Consider the following 22,645-nt stretch of genomic DNA (forward strand, 5'->3'; position numbering starts at 1 on the left):
TCAAGAGTCTTCTCCAACACCAGAGTTTGAAAGCATCAATTCCTTGGCCCTCAGCTTTCTTTATGGTCCAACTCTCATATCCATACATGACTACTGGAAAAACCATAGCTTTGACTAGATGGACCTTTGTTGGCAAAGTAATGTCTCTGCTTTTTAATATGCTGTCTAGGTTGGTCACAGTTTTTCTTCCAAGGAGCAAGCATCTTTTAATTTCATGGCTACAGTCGCCATCTGCAGTGATTTCGGAGACCCCCCCCCCCCCAAAATAAAGTCTGTCACTTTCCATTGTTTTCCCCTCTATTTGCCATGAAGTGATGGAACTGGATGCCATGATCTTCATTTTCTGAATGTTGAGTTTTAGCCAGCTTTCTCACTCTCCTTTCACCAAGAGGCTCTTTAGTTCCTTTTCACTTTCTGCCATAAGGGTGGTGTCATCTGCATGTCTGAGGTTATTGATATTTCTCCCGACTATCTTGATTTCAGCTTGTGCTTCATTCAGTCCCACATTTTGCATGGTGTACCCTGCATATAAGTTAAATAAGCAAGGTGACAATATACAGCCTTGATGTACTCCTTTTCCAATTTGGAACCAATTTGGATTATGTAATCAGGATTACGTACATGGATGGTTATAAATACCTGGATATCCCTGGAAGGAAACAAAAGCAAATAGTAATAATGTTGCCTTGAGAGTTGGACTGTGAAGAAAGCTGAGGGCCAAGGAATTGATGCTTTCAAACTCTGGTGTTGGAGAAGACTCTTGAGAGTCCCTTGGACTGCAAGGAGATCCAACCAGTCCATCCTAAAGGAGATCAGTCCTGGGTGTTCATTGGAAGGACTGATGCTGAAGCTGAAACTCCAGTACTCTGGCCACCTCATGCGAAGCGTTGACTCATTGGAAAAGACCCTGATGCTGGGAGGGATTCGGGGCAGGAGGAGAAGGGGATGACAGAGGATGAGATGGTTGGATGGCATCACCGACTCGATGGACATGAGTTTGAGTAAACTCCAGGAGTTTGTGATGGATAGGGAGGCCTGGCGTGCTGCGATTCATGGGGTCGCAAAGAGTCGGACACGACTGAGCGACTGAACGGACTGAACTGACTGAGGAAGAACTGGGATCAAGGGAGAGAGGGAGATCTGATAGTCACTGAATACAGTCTTATGCTGTTTGAATATATTACCTTTTGCATGCACTCATTTGAATGATGAGTGAATTGTTTAAATAAATACATATAAATATAGGTGCTTTACAATGTTGTGTTTCTGCTAACAGTGGAGTGAATCAGCTATAGGTATCCATATATCCTCTGGTTTTTAGATTTTCATGTTTTTCCATTTTAACTTCCATCCTCTTACACCCTTACTGATCACTGGTTTTGAGATTTATGTCCTCTTCATTCCAGGTATCCCCTGCCCTCCAAAAACACCTTCTTTTTACAGCCTTGGCATCTACTGTTTCCCCTCCCCAGAACAGAGCCTCCAGAAATCTGCAAGCTCCCTAACTTCCCTCAGGACTTTGCATATCCTACTTGTCATAAAACAATGCCCACCCACTGTCACTTCCTAGTCTCTTTTTATGTTAATTTATCTTCACAGCACTTATCACTATGTGACTTTGTTGTTGCTGTTCATTTATTTGCTCCCCATTGGAATATAAACTCTAAATATTCTATACAGAGAGCAGACTTTTATTTAGGAATTAAGCAAATACCTAAATTGTGTCTGGCTTGCTCTAAGTGAATTAATGAAGAAATATAATAAACCTGGATTTAGGATTTTAGGAACACATTGGGCAAGTTATATATCCTCCCCCCACACACACACAAACACTAAATCAATATACATACCTGTCCTTTCATCATATCCAGAAATCCAACAGAATGTTTTCTGAACAAATATCTCCCAATGAATAACATCTTCAAAGGAGAAACCATGAGAGACAGCCTACTTATTAAACTGATTATTACAGTCTGTGACCCATTTTTCTGAAAGAGTTCTTAAATAGGCTCTGGACATTTAAGTCATTGGGAAGCCAAATTATTGTCATAAAGTTGCTTAGTGCACATGAATTGGAGCCTGAGGAGGTAGGTACTATTTAAGTGCCATCATAAACGGCATGGAGCTTTCAGCCTGATGTGGCCATCTACTCTCTAGGGAACTAAGATGGGCCAAGAACAGCCTCTCCTCGGATGATGCTGGGCTAGACTGGGCTCTCCCAACTTCTGCCTGAGTTTTCCTTGTCTTGCCATTGGTTCCTGTAGCCTGTGTCACATGGCTTACATATTGTACCTATTTGTAGTTGTTCTTTAAGTATCTGAAGATGTTATTGTAAAACTCATACATTCATCACTTAATTGTAGATCATCATGCATCTTCTGGGGCAAAGGATTCTAAGTAAAAGAATTAAGGTTCAATGATCTACTTTTTAATATTTAAAGAGGTTGTTGAACATATTCAGAAGTGAGGATCACTGTCCTGGGCTGGCCATCTACTTCTTGACTAGATTTTTTTCTAATCACATTTCAGGGCTTATATCGTTTTATCTGATGTCGGAGTGTTTTCAGTTTTGTTGTTTTCCTGGTTTACCACCACAGATGGTTAATTACATCCACTACAGACTAGACAAGCCAGGTTATTACAGGTAATCTTGGGCTGAGTCGCTCAGTCGTGTCTGACTCTTTGCGACCCCATGGACTGCAGCCTGCCAGGCTCTTGTGTCCATGGCGATTCTCCAGGCAAGGATACTGGAGTGGGTGGCCATGCGCTCCTCCATGGGATCTTCCCAACTCAGGTCTCCCGCATTGCAGGCAGATTCTTTACGAACTGAGCCACCAATCTTAACTCCTTTCATTTAAAGCTTTGGTAATTTCTAATGCAAAGGAAATAAGGCGGGGGAAGAGATTACTTGGGTTTCTAGAAGGAATAAGTTTTGATGTGGAATATAAGAGGCAGAATTTCGCAGAGAGCATTTTAGGGGTTTCGGAAACGGGTAAAGCACAGATGGAGGGACTGATAAACCTACTGAGCAGCCCCCTCAGAGGTATGGGTCTGTTGTAATGTGAGATGAGGCCGAATCAATCCTTGCCGAAAGGGTTTTAAACGCCAAACTGAGGCATCAGAATTCCTCCCCCGCCTGGGGAGCAAGCGGAGGTTCTCAGCAGGTGAGAAGCATGAGCGGATTGGCCAACGGATGGATGATCCGTATTATAATTTCTCCGGCGCGCTCTTCCGACCTTTGCCCGCAGCGCAGGCCGGCTTCGCGGTAGGTGGTGTTGGTGCTCTCCGGTAAAGCGAACCGCGGGATCGGCCGGAGATGCTGCCCGGTCCGGCTGGGGCCCCCAAGTCACTGCCGGGCGCTGCACCTGGGCCCGGCCCGGCCGCCGATTGGACGACTCCGGGTGACCCGGCTGTATCGCGAGACGAGATTGGCAGCGGCGGGGCCGCATGTGCCCCCGCGCTGGCTTTGTACGCTGAGCCGCCTGCCGGTCCTTTAACAATGGGCGGCGCGAGCGCCCTGGCGCTGGGTCGGAGCTGAGGCCGGCGCTTTGCTGCCGACTGTCCGCAGCATGAGCCGGGCCGGCGTCCCCCGCATGTCGGCGGGGCTGGGCCTGTGAGGGCCGCGGTTCCGAGTAAGGGAGGCCGTCGTGGGAACCGACAGGCCTGGGTTGGTGGCGGGGCACTAGAGCCCCCCGGCCCGGCCTTTGTTCGCCTTTCTGGGGCCGCGCGATCCCGTGCGCTCCTCCGGATGAGGAGGCGGAGGCTGGGTGCGCGCTGGGCCCGGCCGGGGCGCGGGGAGGCTACGGAGGAGGAGCGCGCGCCCGATCATCTGCAGCGGGCACCCGGAGCCGGGCTGGCGTTCGTCTTCGGGCTTCTCGGCGGGAGGTTTTTACCTCTCGGGGTCTGTGAGTGCTGTCAAGTCTGAGCTTCTCGGGGCCGGAGAATTCGAACCCGCGGTGCGGGGAGTCCCGAAGCCGGGCCTCCGGTCTAGCTTTTCCGAGTACGCGCCCGGGTTCACGTCTAGGGAACTCGGGCCCCAGTTGGTCCCCTCTTGCCTGGCACCCGGTCCGGCAGTTCATCAAACAGGCTGACTCCTCCTGACCGGGTAGCTTGGGCCTTCCGTGAGGCGTCAGAGAGTTGGCTTGGTCGGTACTGATTTTCGGACGAGTCAGGTGAAGATGAACAGTCACCCTGGGTGACCTGAGGTCACACCCCTCGGGCGGGGGGCGCGGAGGGGCGCTTGGAGGGAGCTGGCAGTGACCGCATCTGGGGTGTGTCTTGCAGACTGAAGTTGCCTCGTCTGGCCGGGCACGCCGCTGGGTCCCATGGAGCTGGAGGCGCAGTGGTGGCGGGGACAGCTGGCTGCCGACATCCATCAAGCTCTTCGGTACAAGGTAACCGCTATACCCTGACCTTTCAGTTCGGTGCCTCAGTGCCAGTTAGTATGAATCTCGGCTCCCTGGAAAGCCCGGTCAGGGTCTTTAACCACTAGTTTCCAAATCAGAAAAGACGAGTTTGCTTATTTGCTCGAGGTTAATTAACCTTGGCTTCTTCCCTGGGGTGTATCAGAAGAACCTGAAACTTGAATGAGGAGGTGGGTGGGGCGTGGTAGTTGAGAGAGGAAGATGTGAAGGGACAATCAGACGTTCTTGTTCTCAGGTGGAACATGGATTTGATATTGTATTTTAAAAGATATGTGTGCTGGCTTTTTATTGGGCAGGGCAACCTCCTTTCTTCTATAGCTGCTGTTCCATGCAGCTGTCTGTTATGTCACATTTGTACAAAAATAAATCCCCCAGCCTTTCCACTAACTTGCTGTGAAGCTTTGGACAAGCTACTTAATTTTCTGATTCCCAATTTCCTTATCTGTAAAATGATTAATAATAGAACGTGCTCTGTGAAACGAATGTGAAGATTAAAATGAGGTAACACTTCAGATGTGCTCAGAACAATGATTGGCAGATAGTAAGCACTAAGAAAGTGATAATTTTGTTATTTTCTTATCTTGAAACCCCAACACTTGGGGGCTGTTCAGAAGACCTTAAGATAGGAGTTAGCTGCTCTTTCAGCTAATATCAAACAGGAGTAGACCTAGTGTATTTAAAAGATATTCAGGGAAAAATACACCTTTCTGGCACAATGCAAAATTTGTTTATTGTAGCTGTCACATCTGTTTAACATGTCACCTCTGAGTCTTTTATAACCAGAAGAGAGCCCAGATCCAAAATTAACTGTAACTTGACTTAATTTCACTGTGGATAGAAAGAACCATTATTATGTATAGAAAATTGGAAAGAAGCAAAACAGCTGACTCTTTACTAAAAAGGCTGCTGACTGTTGGAGTTGAGAGGTCCTGGGATGATGATGAACTTGTATCTTGGTTGTTTTTTTTTTTTTTTTTTAAAGAAAAACAGGTTAAATAGATTAGAAAACCTAATTCTGACTTAAACTATTACAATTGTACCCTTTTCTAAAGTTTGAGATTTCTAAATGCTGGTTGTTAGTTCTGACATTCAGTCTCTTAGATGCACTAAATACACCTCAGCTCCCTAATTGTACCATAGAAAAGTCTCAAGTATGGAATGGTTCTCTGGAATGTTAAGAGAGTTGCAGGTTTTCCACCTTGAAAATTGTTCAAATACTTTTGATTTTTGTTGTTGTTGTTGTTTTTTCTTTAGATATTATCTTTCAGTTTTAAATGGTCGTATTTTCTAAGTGTCAGTTCTTTATTCCTTTGGTATGTGGTGAAATTAATATCTAATGTTTAATGATACATATGTTTTTTAGTGACATGAAACTTAAGATTTTTCATGGTGATTTCCATGGTTTTTGATTCTTATATTTTTTGTCTAATTTTAATCCTGAGTGATTATCTGAATTAATTTTATTAGCTGAAGTTCGAAGTGCATTTTTTTCCCAGCACATTTATTGAATGGTTTTGTTTATTGGGCTCTGAGGAGGATGCAAGGAATAAGACACAACCTGTACTAAACTTATGTACAGACTATCAGAGGATGAGCTAGAACAGGGCCTGAAAGAATGCCACTGAAAGTTGTGTTGGGCCACCTGCCGCCTGCGACTGTGGGTTGTCTTTATTTTATCTTTAAGCATTGTGTAAGCCACATTCTTGTTATTTGACACAATGGCCACACTTTATAAAGAATTTGTTAATCAGTAAAACTTGAACCTGTGGAACTGGAGAGACCACTGTTTGTAGTACACTAAAGTCAAGGAAAGTTAAAATGAACTTTTCTCACCGAGAATACATGTCAATTTCAGGCTGTTAATTAGGTGATTTAGTTGGGTAGTCATATGCTTATTTATTCAACATATTTGCATGCCTATAGTGTACAAGGTGCTGTCAGGCATTAAAATGGTCATAGTGAATGAGATAGACATGATCCTTGCCTTTAAGTAGTCTAATTTCATTTGAATTTAGGTCTTCCGTTGGACAGTTTCTATTTAGGCACAGTGGAACATGTTCTGTTTAGACCCAAGGTTTGTGGAGGAATAATTGGTGTGACCAGCATTGAATCTACTAGGGAAGAGTAAAAATTATAGCAAATGAAAATCCTCTTCAACCCCAAATGGCAGCTGTACTTTTTCCATTAAATACAATCACTTTTTCCTCAACAAAACAGCTGTCCTCTAATAGCCTGTGTCTTCTCTTTCTTCTCATTGTTTTGCTATGTATGCTAGTGTCTTAGGATGCTTGGGGAAGTATTTTTTGGAGCCTTTATGACAGATAAAAACGATGCTAACTTTGTGAGAAACATCAAGAAAATATCCCACAGAGTTGTGAGTATTCCTTCTATGCTTTGATTTTCATCCTGGCTGGACAGTTAACCCATTCTGGGAACAGGATGGCACTTGGGGTGGTGAGCTAACAAGGACCTGCGATTGGAGATGGAGATGACATATTTAGATCCTTCTGTGCTTTGGTCCTATGGGACCCTGAGAAGCAGACAGGAATAAGAGTGTTCAATTCTAGGGAATCAGGACTAGATATTAGAAAAAACTCATAAGCTGAAAGAAGCGTAGGTCATTTTCTCATGTGTATAACTGCACTACATGGACAAAGAACTAAATCTGACAGCCATATGATAGGCCCATGTCCTTTACCATTTGCAATAATATAAAGAGAATGTATTGGATACACCATTAAAAATCTCCTAGTGGTGGCCCTCAGAGTTCTTGCTTTTGTCTTCTTTTAGCCAAGTTAACAAAGTCCACCAGTGTCTTCCAGCTATGTTCCCCTATGCATCTGGCAAAACTGTGGTCCAATTATCACAACTAGGATAGTATTGACATTGATACAGTCAAAATCTATAACATTTTCTGTACATTTATCACCACAAGGATGTTTCATCTTATCCTTTTATAGGCACAGCCTGTTTCCTCCCATCATCATTCTCCCTTAACCTCTGGCAACCACTCATTTGTTCTTTATTTTTATAACTTTGTCATTTCAGGAATGTTACATAAGTGGAATTATGTACTACATGATTTTGGGGGTTTCATTTTACCCACTCAGAATAATTCTCTGGAGATCCATCCAGGTTTTTGGCATTAAGCTTTTTTATTCCACCATTTTGCTACTAAAAACAGTGCTGTAAAGTCCCTCCTTATATGTAGGATAAATTCCTAGACCTGGTGTTGCTCAGTTAAAGGGTATCTGCAGTCTGCATTTTCAAAAATGTATATTATCTAATTGCCCTTCAGAAGGTTATATGAGTTGTCAGCCTGACCAGTAGTACACGAGTTTTTGGATCCACTCTTGATAACATAAGCGAAAATTAATGAAATATAAAAAAATGATAATTGAAAAAACTATATAGTCATCCCTCAGTATCCATGGGAATTGGTTCCAGGATCCCTGTAAATACTGAAATTTGAGGATGCTCAAGTCCCTTATGTAAAGTGGAGTAGAGTTTGCAGATATCACATATATCCTACACACATCCTCTTGTATATTTTAAATCATCTCCAGATGATTTAATCATCCATGTTGCAGCATATATCAGAATTTCATTTCTTTTTAAGGCTGAATAGTATTCCATTGTATGTATATACTACTTTTTGTTTATCAGTTCATCTGTTGATGAACACTGGAGTTGTTTGTTTCCACTTTTTGGCTCTTGTGGATAATGCTGCTCTGAACATGGTTGTACAAATATCTGTTTGAGTCCCCACTTTAACTTCTTTTGGATATATATCTAAAGGTGAAATTGATGGATCATGGTAATTCTACATTAATTTTTTGGGGAAATTGCAATACTGTTGTTCACAGCGGCTACACAACTTTATATTCCTACCACTACACAAGGGTTCCAATTACTCTACATCTTTGTCAATACTTGTTAGTTTCTGTTTTCTCCATTTTCTTTTGGGGGGATTTTTTTTATAGTAGCAATCCTAATTGGTATGAAATGGTATCTCATAATGGTTTTGATTTGCATTTTCCTGATCATTAGTGATTTTGAGCATCATTATAGGTGCTTATTGGCCATTTGTATATCTTCTTTGGAGAAATGTTTAGTCAAGTCCTTTGCTCATTTTTCACTTGACTTGTTTTGGATTTTGTTGAGTTGTGTGTATAAGAGTTCTTTATGATCGGATATTAACACTACTAGATATATGATTTGCAAGTATTTTCTCCCATTCTGTGGGTTGCTTTTTCACTCTGACGAAAGTGTCCTTTGATGCATAAAAGTTTTTTTTTTGGATGAAGTCTTACTTTTTTTTTTGCCTGGGCTTTTAGGATCATATCCATGTTACTTCCTTCCATTGTAATACCTGTTGGGTTTACTGTGGCATTGTGCTGAGCTCATAAAATGAATTTAGAACCCTTCCATCTTTCTGGAAATTCTTTAATAGTATAGGAATTTTCTTATTTTTAAAAAATGAGAAACCATATTAGAAGATACTAGTGGATCTTCGACATCCCTACAAATATAACACAGTATGCATTATACTAGAAGCATGTCCATTTATCCATTACCTTCTAACGAAAAGCTCTGAGCATCTTAAGGGGGTGTGTATGTATGGTTTGGTTAGTGTTTTGGTAATGATGCTTTTCTGAAAACACGTGGTAGGGAAAACAGGATTCCATTATTAAAAATCTTGCTAAAATACATCTATTCCATAATGTAAGAAATACCAATAACTGGTAATGTCAGATGTGGTTAAAAATAAGGACAAAAATTTAGTTCTAAATTTTAAATACCATTCATTATCCTTCTACTCAGCTTTTTCATTTTCGTGTTTTACTCAAGAACAGTGTTTTAGGCTATGGTAACACTAGTATATTGGGGGGAAAGTGTCATCTTTGCATTGGGGGGATAATTCTTCTACAGCCTATATTAGACTAAATGTTCTTCTTGATTTAGGAGCTGAAGTTGCCTTCCTACAAAGGCCAGTCCCCTCAACTAAGTCTCAGAAGATATTTTGCTGACTTGATTGCCATTGTGAGCAATCGTTTCACACTCTGCCCTTCTGCCCGACATCTTGCTGTCTATTTGCTGGACCTGTTTATGGATCGTTATGACATCTCTATCCAGCAGCTGCATTTAGTTGCACTTTCCTGTCTGCTTCTAGCAAGTAAGTATGAGTACGATCTACATGACTGGAAAGTTTAATTTACGTAGAACTCAGTGAAGTACCGCCAAATTCCTTTCATTCCAGTTTACTAGTATTGGAAAATTTATGTTGAAAGTGCTTTTTGGCATAGTAGTTCTTAACCAGACATATTAAAAAGTGGCTCTGAAATCTTTCAAAAGCATGTGTACCTGAGCTCCACATCCTGAAGATTCTGATACAGATGTCTAGGTCATTGCAAATCTACTGACTGAGAATCTACATCATGGGACCTGGATATTTTTTAATGTCTTAAAAATTTCAAAAGTGATTCTCATGTATCTTCCCAGTTGGGAACCATTGCCTTAAAGCAGTGGTTCTCAACCAGGAGTAGTTGTGTCCCACTGGTGGATATCTGGCAATATGCGGAGACAGTTTTGGTTGTCATGACAACTGGGGAGCAAGCTAAACATCTGCAAAGCACAGGACAGCCCACAGAACAAAGAATTTTCTAGCCCCAAATGTCAGTGGAGCTTAGGTTGAAAAACTCCGATAGGTATCATACTCTTGTGTTGTTAGAATACCTTCTACTGACTAAGTGGTGATTTGGATTAATGAACTGAAGGTTCACATGCAATAGCTACACATGTGAAAACACTTGCTTTTAAAGTAGGCAAAACTGCATAGTAAGCTGTAAGGTAGAATCTGTTAATGGGCCTTTTGGTGCTTCTTTCTCTTAACATCTTCCTGTGACATATTTCATTGTTAGTATCTTGACTGAAGAGAAAGAGGGTGAGTAAAGGCATTGAAAGTGAAATTTTTCTTCTCTTAGTATTGTGAAAAGATGGTATTTGTTTTTGAAGTTGAATCCATTATGTAGTGTTTTTTGTTTTTAATTATTCATGTCATTACGATGGAAATTTAAGTCCCACTTAAAGTGACATGTAGAAATACTGACTGCCTTCACCTGTAACCCCCACTTGAGGATTTAGGATCCAGTGTGACTGCTATCACTGGCAACCCACTCCAGTACTCTCGCCTGGAAAATCCCATGGACGGAGGAGCCTGGTAGGCTGCAGTCCATGGGGTCGCTAAGAGTCAGACACAACTGAGCGACTTCATTTTCACTTTTCCTTTCATGCATTGGAGAAGGAAATGGCAGCCCACTCCAATGTTCTTGCCTGGAGAATCCCAGGGACGGGGGAGCCTGGTGGGCTGCCATCAATGGGGTCGCACAGAGTCGGACACGACTGAAGCGACATAGCAGCAGCAGCAGTGACTGCTATCTAAGAAACATTCCTTCCCTACCCTACCACCAGAATTCTTTCTAAAACACCTTTGCATTTGACTGCAAATAACCCTAAAACCAAATGCAGGCCTGTGTGGTATCATTTATGATACTAGTCTTTTCTGCTTTTCTTTTCCTGTCCTTATTTTTCCTCTGATGACTTCAGCTCCCTATTTTATCTCCTGGAATGTCTTTTTGTAAACTATTTCAAATCTTTTGTGGATCAAGTTGAATATATATAAACACAGCCCAGTGATGACTTTCCACTGCCTGTGGGTTAACATAGAAACTCCTTAATGTAACATTCAGAACCGTTCATCTGGACCCAGCCATCTTCCTAGACTTTTCTTTCAACTCTGTCCCCATGTAACTTGAGTCAAATTCTTACCAGAATGGTATACTTCCTGAGTATCTATCTTTCTCCTTTAATCTGTTGCCTCTAAGATCTAGACGTATCACCTGCTCCTATCGCCACCATCCAGGAAGCCAGAGGTAATGTTTTTACATTTTTAATTAACCTTTAATTTGACCTTTAATTAAGGTTTTATCCCCATAAGCAATCATATGTACAGTTCTGTGTTTCATCACTATGATAATTTAGTAGTTTGCATAGGGTTGGAAATACCCATACTTGGCATGTCAAAAATGTGAGAATCCACACAGAATGACTTTCTGATATCCTGTACAATATTAGTTTATTATAGGATCGGTTATAGTAGAGAGACACAGGAAATCAAACATGCAAGTTAGGTTTTATTTTAAAATCTTGGGATCAGTAATGAAAAATTTTTTGCCTGGTGTGGCCATCTCTGTCCTTCAGTCACTGCCAAGCCCTACCTGGTCTGTGCCTATGGACTGTGAAATTATGAATGATGGATAGTCAGTTCATAGACTGACTTATATTTGTGACTAAAATTTACTAGTAACTTACAAAATGATTTGGGGATTATAAACTAGATATTTATTTATTTATTTATTTATTTATTTATTTTTAAACTAGATATTTATAAACTACATGTTACCATCAGAGTTCACCAAGGTCTCTAGCTGAATAATCTAATAAGAACTCTGGCCACCATGCAGAGCTTGGTGTCAGGTTTCAGCAGTTTCCACAATTTGAGGAAAGGATCTTCTATTTATGCAGTATCTTAGGTTGATTGGAATGGCATTTTCAGTTCTTTCTAAATTTTCTGTAACTGTCAGTTTAAGGTCGTGATCAGTTTATTTTATTGAAGATTATTTGATTTAATCTGTGGTAGTATATAGTTACTTTTGGCTCATTTTCTAGGAACTAGGCTCTAGGATTTGTGTTTACTGAGGTCAGATGAGATTTGTTTACTACCTATTACTAAAAGAGTCAGATACCTCCTCCCTTTGTTTTACTGACCCCACCCTATTGTCTCTGAGAGAGAACTACTTTTACCTTGTTCTTCTTCCACTGGAGAGTGGGAAAGTGTGAGATAGGTGCCCCTTAGGATCTCAGCTCCTCACAGGTAGGCACTGGTCAAACGGAGTTCAAGCTGTCAGCTCTTCAATGGGGTCAGGAGTCAGAGGCTGGCCCTTGGTAGCCCACTGAAATCTCTTCTCCTTCCGGTTAGTGAAGTGTAACTTTACTCCAACAGAAATGCTTAGGATGCTTATAAACCAGTAGTCTATTTTTAATATCTGATGTATGTTTTAAATTTGTGGAGTTCTTTTTACTGTTTCTTACATTCTTACACTCTGTCTTCTTATATTTGAATTCCAGAGTCAAGTCTCCAGTTAGTTATCATAAACGATTCAAATGATGCTTCTCTTGTCTCAGAATGATTAAACTCTGAATGTCCCCCTCCCCCAGGTGCTCCCTTCTTTGGGATGGGCAGCCTGTTGTATAAAAGTGAAGAACAACTTACAACTGACAGGACTCAGCGACAGCTGTATTTTAGTTATTAAATAGGTTGGAAGGCTTTGGTAGTTTGGTTAAAAATGGAGCACAGCTTGTAAGTTTCAGGTACTAATGCATATCCAGCTGCTTGGATGTACACTATTAGAGGCAGGAAGAAAGGACCTACAAACTGGAGAGTGGCGTGTAGTATTTTTGCAGCAGGGATTATGGGGAATCTATATGGATATAGAACTGAATCTTTTGTCAGCAATATGAATTACAACAACCCTTGAGTCTTAGGTTACTTCTTATAAAATGAAAATAAACACACTTAACCTTACAAACTTGTTGTAAGGATTAAGTGGGGTAGTATGTTTAAAAGCACATATGAAATTGAAACATAAAGGTTAGCATTGTAATAATTAATTCCTCCGTAAGTGTTCTATAATCTTTAGTCTGGCTCCCTAGCCCCAGAGATTTTGACTCATTCCAGACAAGACTGATTTATCCTGGGAAATTCTCAAACTCTTAACTTCTTGACATATAATACCCTGGCTCCCTTGACTTCTGTGATCAGTATTGAACTCGTAGAGGGCACAGGAGTGGTCTTAAACATGAGACTTTTGATAATCTGCTCAAGGTATTGTGTGTGCTTAGTTGCTCAGTCATGTCCGGCTCTTTGTGACCCCATGAACTGCAGCCCGCCAGGCTTCTCTGTCCCTGGGGGTTCTCCAGGAAAGAATACTGGAGTGGGTTGCCATGCCCTTCTCTCGGGGATCTTCCAATGCAGGGATCAAACCCAGGTCTCCTGCATTGCAGGCGGTTTCTTTACTGACTGAGCCACCAGGAAGCCTGTTCAAGGTTTTGTGTAACTAAGAAAAGATCTTAAAGTCAAGATGAAGTCAAAAGTGAGATTATAGGCTTTTAATAGCAAAAATTTGTGACAAGTGCTTGTTTCTTCTTGCTAACCAGTACTGGGTTGACAAGGCTTTTTATTATTTGATAGGTGGAAAACTGTATGTCATAGATGATTCTATTTATATATCAATTTTTAGTGAGAATAGAACCTTTTTTTTTTTCCCTCTATGAATTCTATCTACTGGTTCCTTATTCATTTTTTTCTTATTAGACTGGTAGTCTTATAAATTTGTGAGAATTCCTAGTAAATATTAAGGGTGACTTTTTTCTCCTTAGTAATAAAAGACAAAATGTGGGTTGGCAGAGATCACAGTGACATCTCTCTGATCCATGCCCTACTACCACATACCTGCCATTCCCTCCTGACTTTGAATATGTGCCGGTTTCCATGGCAGATCTGAGCATTTCCTATAAAGGAAAGACAACCTGATGTTTTGTTTCTGGGGCCCCTGATTCTTTATTTTCTGGGAAGCAGATGTGAATTTCCTGTGCCCTTATTTCCTGTTTGGGACCTTTATCAATATAATCACATGGTTTCTGGTATTTCCTTTCAATTGAAGAAACTGATCTTTGTGATCTGTATGTGGTATTACGGATAAGTAGATTTAAAATAGTCATGCACATAGCATTCAGCATGATAAAAACTGTATATGAATGTAAGTACTCACGACATTGTCACACATTCTGAAATCCTTTAACATCCATGTATCTGAGTATATTACTATATATAATGAAAAGTTTCCCCCCAAAATTAAATCTCAATTTAAATATCAAGTATGGTTATTTATGCAGTATGCAGGTTATTTTTAACTTTGCAAATCAAGATTCAAAGACCTTCATACTTGTAATAGCCAAGTACTTTATAAATATAGAAAACCCATGGATCCTTAATAGTGTAGAAGCCTGTCTGTTCTAGGAGTCCCCATTTAGCTTTGGTCAGGAAGCAGATTTGGGAATTCAAGCATAATCTTCCATTTTGGGTTTGACTCAACTTAATTGACCTTAAATGAATTGGCCAACCTTGCTAACTTGGTTTCTTGAGCTGTGAAATTGGTCATATACAATTTTGTTTTCTGTGTTGAAAGGTTCAAGGAGATAATATGAAACATTTTCTTGATCCTTGAATTAAACAGTGAATTGTGGTATATTAATTTCTTCAAAGGAGCTTTAAACTCATTAACTTTTACAGTATTCCTTTGAAGTTCAATGCCAGTATTGCTGCTGCTACACAAATAGAGTACTTTGAAAGCCTTAATGATTCATTCAGAGAGATTGAACTAAATTCCTAAGTCATTCTCCTTCTGAAGAATTCCACTCTGTTATACAGAGAACAGTGGGTTCCTCTCCTATATTTATGCAGTGATCATACTGGGTGACTGTCATTAAGACCACTTTAGTGCTTTCAGCTCTGCTAATAAATGCCATTGGCAAAACTTGTGAAATTCATCTTTATGTGATTTAAACTGGGAAGCATTATCTAGATTATTGAAAAGTCTGAATTATGTAAGTTTTTTGGATTAACTCTTACTTGCAGCAATATTAAGAGTGGTTTAAATCTAACAAAGTTCAAAATTTCTGGAGTGGGAGTGAAATTTTAAACTCTTTTTGTACCTAGACTCTTAAAGTCATGAGCTTAGAGTTCCTTGCATAGGAGACAAACCTTCTACCCTAGTTCCCCCTCCCTAACGAAAGACAAGGATAGTTAGCAGTGTTTTTTCCCAGCCCCTAAGACTGGCCAACTTGAACGGACCTCTCTGACTCCAGTATACTGAGCATCTGGGCTGAATGGTTCTGGCCACCACCATTTGTTGTCAGAACTTCAATGTATGGTTCTGAAAGAGAAACATCACAGGGAAACTGGTTTGATTTCTTCTGGTTTGGCAGTCCTTCTGTTCTTCCCCCCAAAATGTTTTTAAATGGATAAAGTAAAATTGTAAGATTTCCAAAGTAACCAAATATATTGAAATAGATATCAAAATAGTAAAGCAAAAATTTTATATGGTAATATGTAACATTCTAATAACTATAATTATGAACAAGTATAAAAACTATTGTGAGAAATTATAATAATTGCAGTATAATATGACAATTTTATACCTTAATATAAAAAGGAACATAAGGTTAGGAGGTGGAAGACTTTAGTTTTAATTTCCTTTCTTCTTTGGACAGTCATAGAACAAAGACCCCAAAACCCACTGAAAAATAAAAAATAATAATAATAAGAAAAAGAACAAAGACCCAAAGAAACTTGAAGATAATTCTTTTGGTCCTATTGCTGCATTTGAAGAATCATAATAGTACTTGATACTTGAACTTTCCAAACTTTCTCCAGCCATGACTTTTAGAGATAACCTAAAATGAATGATTTATATCTAGTAAAATACTTGAGGGAAATTAGAGTGCAAAAAAAAATAATTTTTCAGTAGAAAAATTATTCGGGGCTAGAGGGGGCATTTTATTCCTCAGCTGTACATGTGGGTGAGTTTTCATGAAAAGAAGTTAACGCCTTCAGATAACCAGGTTCAATATTTATGCCTATTCTGCCTTGAGTAAGGGGATATAAAAGTGGTATAAAGTATCCTCCCCTTTTTTAAATAACAGACTTGGCTAGATTTTTGGTTTAATTCAGAAGAGGAGAAATAGGGGGGTTTAGTAGAATGAGAATGTTTGTGTTAAATGGTCACCTGTTGTTTTTTTTTTCCTTTAATCTATTTATATCTCTCTGAGATTTTGCTGAAAATATGCTGAGATGAAACTCTTGAAGCTTAGCTATTTTTATTTCAGATAATTTTATGACATTAAATACTTTGTCCTAAAATAGTTTTTTGTTTTTTGTGTTTTTTTTTGCCAACTATCACCTGCCCTCATAAAGAAATTTCCTGAAAAAATTCAGCTGTTGAGATGAAAGTTATTTTTTCAGTGGCACATAGGACTGTTTTCATTACACAATAGGACATAGATCAAAATGTTTACACATTCCTTTTTATTTTTTGGGGGGGGGAGGAGAGGGTTAAAGAGTGTGGAGCGTTGGCACTAGGAGAGAAAACATGAAGATTTGAGAACCATAGAGTTCTGGCACAGTTGTATCTACCCAGAGTAGGGGGAAAATGTCTTTGGATCTAAATCTTTGCACTAAGATAGCAGGTCCCATTTAAGGTACTAGCCTTAACTTTGATCATTCAGCCTAACATTTTCTTTCTCTTGCTTTTATTTCCTTTTGCATATAAGGTAAATTTGAAGAAAAAGAAGATAGTGTGCCTAAGCTGGAGCAGCTCAACAGCCTGGGTTGTATGACTAACATGAATCTAGTGTTAACAAAACAAAATTTGCTACACATGGAACTGTTATTATTAGAAACCTTTCAGTGGAACCTCTGCCTTCCAACAGCTGCCCATTTCATTGAGTATTATCTCTCCGAAGCAGTACATGAAACAGATCTTCATGATGGCTGGCCAATGATGTGCTTGGAAAAAACCAGACTTTACATGGCCAAGTATGCAGATTACTTCCTGGAAGTATCTTTGCAAGGTGAGTTGTTGTAGATGCCAGTAAGTGACTTGTGAGCTTGTGACTTGTGTATTTTGTTGCTTAGGTTCATTTTTGATGTCTCCACAGATTATGCCTTTCTAAATTATGCACCTTCTTTAGTAGCTGCAGCATGTGTGGCTTCTTCAAGGATTATACTTCGTCTTTCTCCAACGTGGCCTACAAGACTGCATCGTCTCACTGCTTACTCCTGGGATTTCTTAGTGCAGTGCATTGAACGGCTATTGATGTAAGCCTCTTTGTTCTTTTGTTTGTAATTTCTTATTAACATTCTTCATGTAAAATGAGCCAAGTTCTCAAAGGCCAAGAGCTTTTAGAATACTTGCTCTCACAGCTTCCTGATGACATAAACAAGCCCTTGGTGAGCAGTACTCAGTGGAGTACTGAGTGGAAGGGGAGTTTCTTTTGGCTGTTATCCAGGTAGAGGCTGTCATTGCTAGTATGATTCTGGGTACCTGATAAGGAAAGGAGCTGCTCTTGTGTGAGTCCACAACTGTGAGAGCATCCAGGTAAATCTTGCTCCAGTCCCCATTTCCACATCTTTGGTGATATCCTGGTGGCCTCACAATTCAAAGTGGCAGTCATATTTAAGTGCTCATTGTGAACATAGCTCCCAAGCTGAAAAGAGCCCTCAAAGCTACTAGCAGCCAGTCCTCAAGGGTTATACCAAGGGAAGGAGCTTTCAGAAGGCTAAGAGTGAGTTCTCTCGTTGAAATTATGGTTGCAGTGACTGCTACCTGGGCAGTGGGGCAGTCTAAGGAGCCAGCTGTTACGGAGTTGGGGGTGATGTGTGACTTTCTTGCAGATTTTTCTCAAGTAACATTATTAACAAGTTTCCTTTATGTCTGTGTTGCAGCGCTCATGATAATGATGTGAAAGAAGCAAACAAACAGAGAGGACAGGCAGGACCTCAGCCAGCACAACTAAGTGTGTTCCAGACAGCCTCCCAGCCCTCTCGGGCAGTTCACTTTCAGCAACCTCAGTATCTCCATCAGACTCATCAGACCTCACTGCAGTATCGCCATCCTGTATCGGAACAACCAAGCTGTCAGCAGATTGTATCTACTACACACACCTCATCTTACACACTACCGACATGTCCTGCTGGCTTCCAAACTAGTGTTCAGGGCCTTGGGCATGTGCCGACTGGTGTTGGGATGTCACTGGCAATACCAGTAGAAGTTAAACCCTGTCTGAATGTTTCTTATAACCGGAGTTATCAGATAAATGAACATTACCCTTGCATTACTCAATGCTTTGAAAGGTGATTTTATGTGAAGGTAAGACCTGACCCAGACTGTTTGTGACTTGAAGCTCTGGGGCAAGCTTTTTGTAAAACTTCTCTTCAAAAGGAAAGGATCCAAATTTCATCAGAACTCATCAGGTACCAGCACCAGGAAGACTGACTATCCCCTCCAACACACCGTGAATATCTGGGGGGACTAAGGTAACACTGCAAACACTTTAACAGTGTATATGTCAAATCCTGTTAAAACAGATTTCTATATGACACATTATAAAGCCACAAGTGATGGTCCAAATATTTCAAAAATATTCAACCCAACAGAAAATTTAGACAGGCTCCAAATTTGCTGTTTCAAGATTTGACCTGTGGTGGGCTCTGGGCCTAATGTTGGCTTATATGTCAGAGATTAATGTTTATCTGTGGACTTGCCAGACAGTCTTTTTATGAAGGAAAGTTCCAGTATTAATTTTTGAAGAGATCCTTTTTTTAGTCTCCAGTTTTGATTTATATTTTTGATCTGCATCTGCAAATGAATTTCTAACTAAGTTTCAACTCATGAATTTCTTTGCCATACCAGTCAGTGTGGTTAAAAAAATTTTTTTAGATATTCTAAATAACTCGCTATCACAGATAGTATAGGTATCTGGATTTATGTACTAAAATTAAGATTGGAGTAGATTTCTTAAAATCATGGTCATATATCTTTGTTGTTTTTCCCCTGTGATCAACCTCAAGTCTTTAGAATTAAACACACTTAACTCAGGGAATTTGTACTACTTGGAAACACTTAACTGTAATGCAACATGCTTTGGGAATGTTATAGTGTGACTACCTTAATAACATAGGTTAGTGGACGCCTGCTAGAGTGTGTTTTCAAATGAGAGCATAATGGTAGCTTAGAATGAATGAAGTGGTTCCTATCATTCGTGATACACATACAAGTTTTGCATTTCTCAGTGCAATCAATGATTTATACTCAGATTTGGTATTATTCTGTCAAAGTTTTTTCAGGGGAAGGTGTAACTGTAAGATGTCAGTACTAGAATGAAGTCCCATAGTTTGCTTTGAGGTGGGATGTGGCCAGGGTAGTTCTCAGGTTGTGCTATAGAGCAGCACTTTGTTCCATGGAAGACAGGTTTATAAGCAGCCTTGGGATCCAGCTAGTCAAGTGTAAGCAGGCAAAGGTGACTTTCATTGGATTGGCCCCAGAACTGCCCTGGGACATTTCACTATATTGGTAATGAGTGAAAACAGCAATAGGTCATTACAGCAAGGGCAATTGGGGGGTAAAGAATTTGGAGGAAATAAACTGAAAAAAGTAAAAAGAAAAGAAAAACCATTGTAATAACTGAAACTATATACATAGTGCTCTTATCTGTGGGAGAAGAGATTTGGTGGAGGGAAGCTTTCTGATAGAAAAATTAGTAAAGTGTGTCATTTTGTTTCTGTTTTTTTTTTAAAGATAGCACTTGAATAGAAAGGAAACTGCATGGCAGGTATGTGACTGCCGTAATATGCATTGAAGACAAACTTCTTATTATGAAGATGTTATGGGTATGCAGCAGGAGTCTCAATAATCAAGCCAATGGCTTTTGTTAGGAAGGGAAGGGACTCATCACAGCAATGGATTGATCCAGATGGCTCCAGTAGATGAATGTGGGTGGGTGGCTTCTGTCAGTGTGAGTTCTTACAGAATATCCTTTCCTTAAATGAAAGGTAACTTTTATCATTAGAATACATAGGGCATGATATGGATTTATTAGTCTGGTAGATAAAATGAAAAACTACTCAGGTAAGAACACTCACTCATGGCAGATTTTTCAAGCATGAAAATTGTTTTCTGAAAGTATCATCACTTTTCTCTTTACAGAAGGCTGCTTATTGGATTTTGGTAGTCCTTACCTCAAGAGAACTTGAATTATTTAGGGGAAAGTGGGTTCAAAAGAGAATATTATCATCCACATTCAGAACCTAGCAACCTGGAGTCCAATTTTCAGTATTTTAACTACCTCAATAATACTATGAATGTAAGATATTGGGATAGAGATCCCAACTTGAAACAACAACTGGTGCCTATGGTAATTTAAATGTCTTGTCAAATGCTTTTACTGATTGGTTTAAATGTCATTCTTGTTATAGAAGAATATGCCTTTTTAAAAGCCTGTAACACTTTCCCAGTTTATATTTAAAAAAGCTAAAGAACACTGGATTAATTTGGGTGGGGGGGGAGAGTAAAATAAATAATTGGTTACTATTGCTGCATACCCAGGGTGGGGTGGGATGGGGTGGTTGGAGAAACCAGTACTATTTTTAAAACATTAGGTTTCAGTATAAATACAACTCACAACTGCTAGCTTTGGGGGGCTGTGGGTGGGGGGAGTTGTGTGGGTTTTGTTTTGTTTAATTTATTGATTAGTCTAAAGCAGGTTTTTTGTTTTTTGAGATTACCGGACCATCATTAAATGTGTACTGTGAAGAAATTAATGATATGTATAAAGGGCTTTACCAAAGTCCACTAAATAAACACCACTCAAGTATAGACTGCAAACCAAAATGTATCTGTTATGACATTAATTGCAAATAGCAAGTATGGTGCTAAAGTCCACACCAATGGAATTAGATGAGTGCTATGCACTTAATTTTAAAATAAAACTAGTTTTCGTTAAAATGGTTTTGGTGTTTTGTTTTAAATATAAATTTGTACGTTTGCAGCTTCATTAAATCATGTCATCATGTAAGTCAGACTTGAAATTGTAATTACACTTACGAAGTAAAAGCTATCCCAATGGAGAATATCACCATAGTGGTGGGAATCTTTTGTCCGTTCATTATGTATTCCATACGGCAGGACCAGAGCCCACAGAAATGTATTTGATATTACCTTTCTGGCCTTTTGAACTTAAAATAGTTGTTAGTATGTTAGAATTGCAGTGTATAATTTACAAAACAATAATGCAAGCTTTAGAAAATTTGAAGTCTGATTTCAAAAGTAGGTACGTGTAAAATGGCCAGAGGTGTGAGAAGGCTCAGGGTTGACAGTGAGAACGGTCTGTTCGGTTAAGTATCACTACTACTTAATTCAACTTACAAGTTAACAGATAAAATTTGTTTTGAAGAGTAAAATTTTTAGCAGGGTTAAGAATTTACATCCCTCAAAAGTATTTCTTGAATTTGTTCTATGTAATGTCACTTATTTTGGCACAGTGGCACGGTTTAGCAACAGTTAACATACGTTACTTGTTGTTGTTCTTTTCACATTGTTAATACACATACACATTGTTCTTTAAGGCTGAATTTAAGAAAAGCAACAAACATTCCAAACCAGGGCAGGTAGTTTTACATTGAGGTGATTCTGAGTCCCATGTGATAAGTTTATATTCATCAATAAACTCAGCTTATTAAGCCCATAGTGATAGACTTATCTCCCTAGCCTCAAGCAGCTTACATTTTGCTTGCCACTTGAAGAATTAGAATGGTTTATCATCCACAACTCAGTTTAAAATTATCCTGGTTAAGGGATCACTCAATGTGGTTTTTAAAATCTCATATTATGAGGGAAAAAAAAGAATAGTTAAAAGCATCAAAACCAGGCTCCTGCTTCCTATGAGAAGGATACCTTCTACCCTATTCCTAACCCCACCACCCCTTTTTTAATTAAAAATTGTTATGACTTTTTAAGAGCAGTTTTGCATTCACAGCAAAATTGAGAAGATAGAAAATTTCTTCCTGCCCCTACACATGCACAGTCTCCCACATTATCAACATCCCCACTAGAGTGGTATATTTGTTACAAGTGATGAACCTACATTGAGACATAATCACCCATTATGAACATTTTGGTTTACTCTTGGTGGTGCACATTTCTACTACCACCATTGTAAATTTATAAAGGTGCGATGGCATACAGTTACAAAGGTGTAATGGCATCTATTCCACCATGCATTCTCACTAGTGGAAGTCTGTGCTCCACCCACTGGTTCTTCCTCATGCAATCCCCACCTTTACCCCTAGGTAACCACTGTTTTTTTTCTTGTTCCCATACTTCGCATTTCTAGAATGTCATAGTTGGGATCATACAGTCTGTGGCCTTTTCTTTCAGTTAGTAATTATGTATTCAAGTTTCCTTCATGTCTTTTCATGGCTTGATAGTTCATTTTAGTGTTGAATAATATTCCACTGTCTGGGTGGATCATAGTTATTTATCCAC

General features: G+C 39.6%; 1 protein-coding gene across 9 annotated transcripts; it reads left to right on the top strand.

Annotated features, from left to right (window-relative positions):
- Positions 1–2,571: 2,571 nt before the first annotated feature.
- Positions 2,572–20,699, top strand: CCNJ (cyclin J). Of its 9 annotated transcripts, none has more exons than XM_065922979.1 (6): positions 2,572–3,164; positions 4,285–4,394; positions 9,390–9,600; positions 16,875–17,174; positions 17,262–17,421; positions 18,049–20,699. In XM_065922979.1, exons 2-6 carry the CDS (start codon positions 4,326–4,328, stop codon positions 18,458–18,460), a joined length of 1,152 nt encoding a protein of 383 aa, XP_065779051.1. In that variant the 5' UTR covers positions 2,572–3,164; positions 4,285–4,325; the 3' UTR covers positions 18,461–20,699. The 9 variants fall into 9 exon arrangements, with proteins under 9 accessions (XP_065779051.1, XP_065779048.1, XP_065779055.1 ...); XM_065922976.1 differs by lacking the exon at positions 2,572–3,164 and adding an exon at positions 3,493–3,632; XM_065922983.1 differs by lacking the exon at positions 2,572–3,164 and adding an exon at positions 3,493–3,632 and having other exon boundaries at positions 17,295–17,421.
- Positions 20,700–22,645: the final 1,946 nt, after the last annotated feature.

Source organism: Muntiacus reevesi, chromosome 2 (genome assembly GCF_963930625.1).
Source record: "Muntiacus reevesi chromosome 2, mMunRee1.1, whole genome shotgun sequence".
Lineage (NCBI taxonomy): Eukaryota > Metazoa > Chordata > Mammalia > Artiodactyla > Cervidae > Muntiacus > Muntiacus reevesi.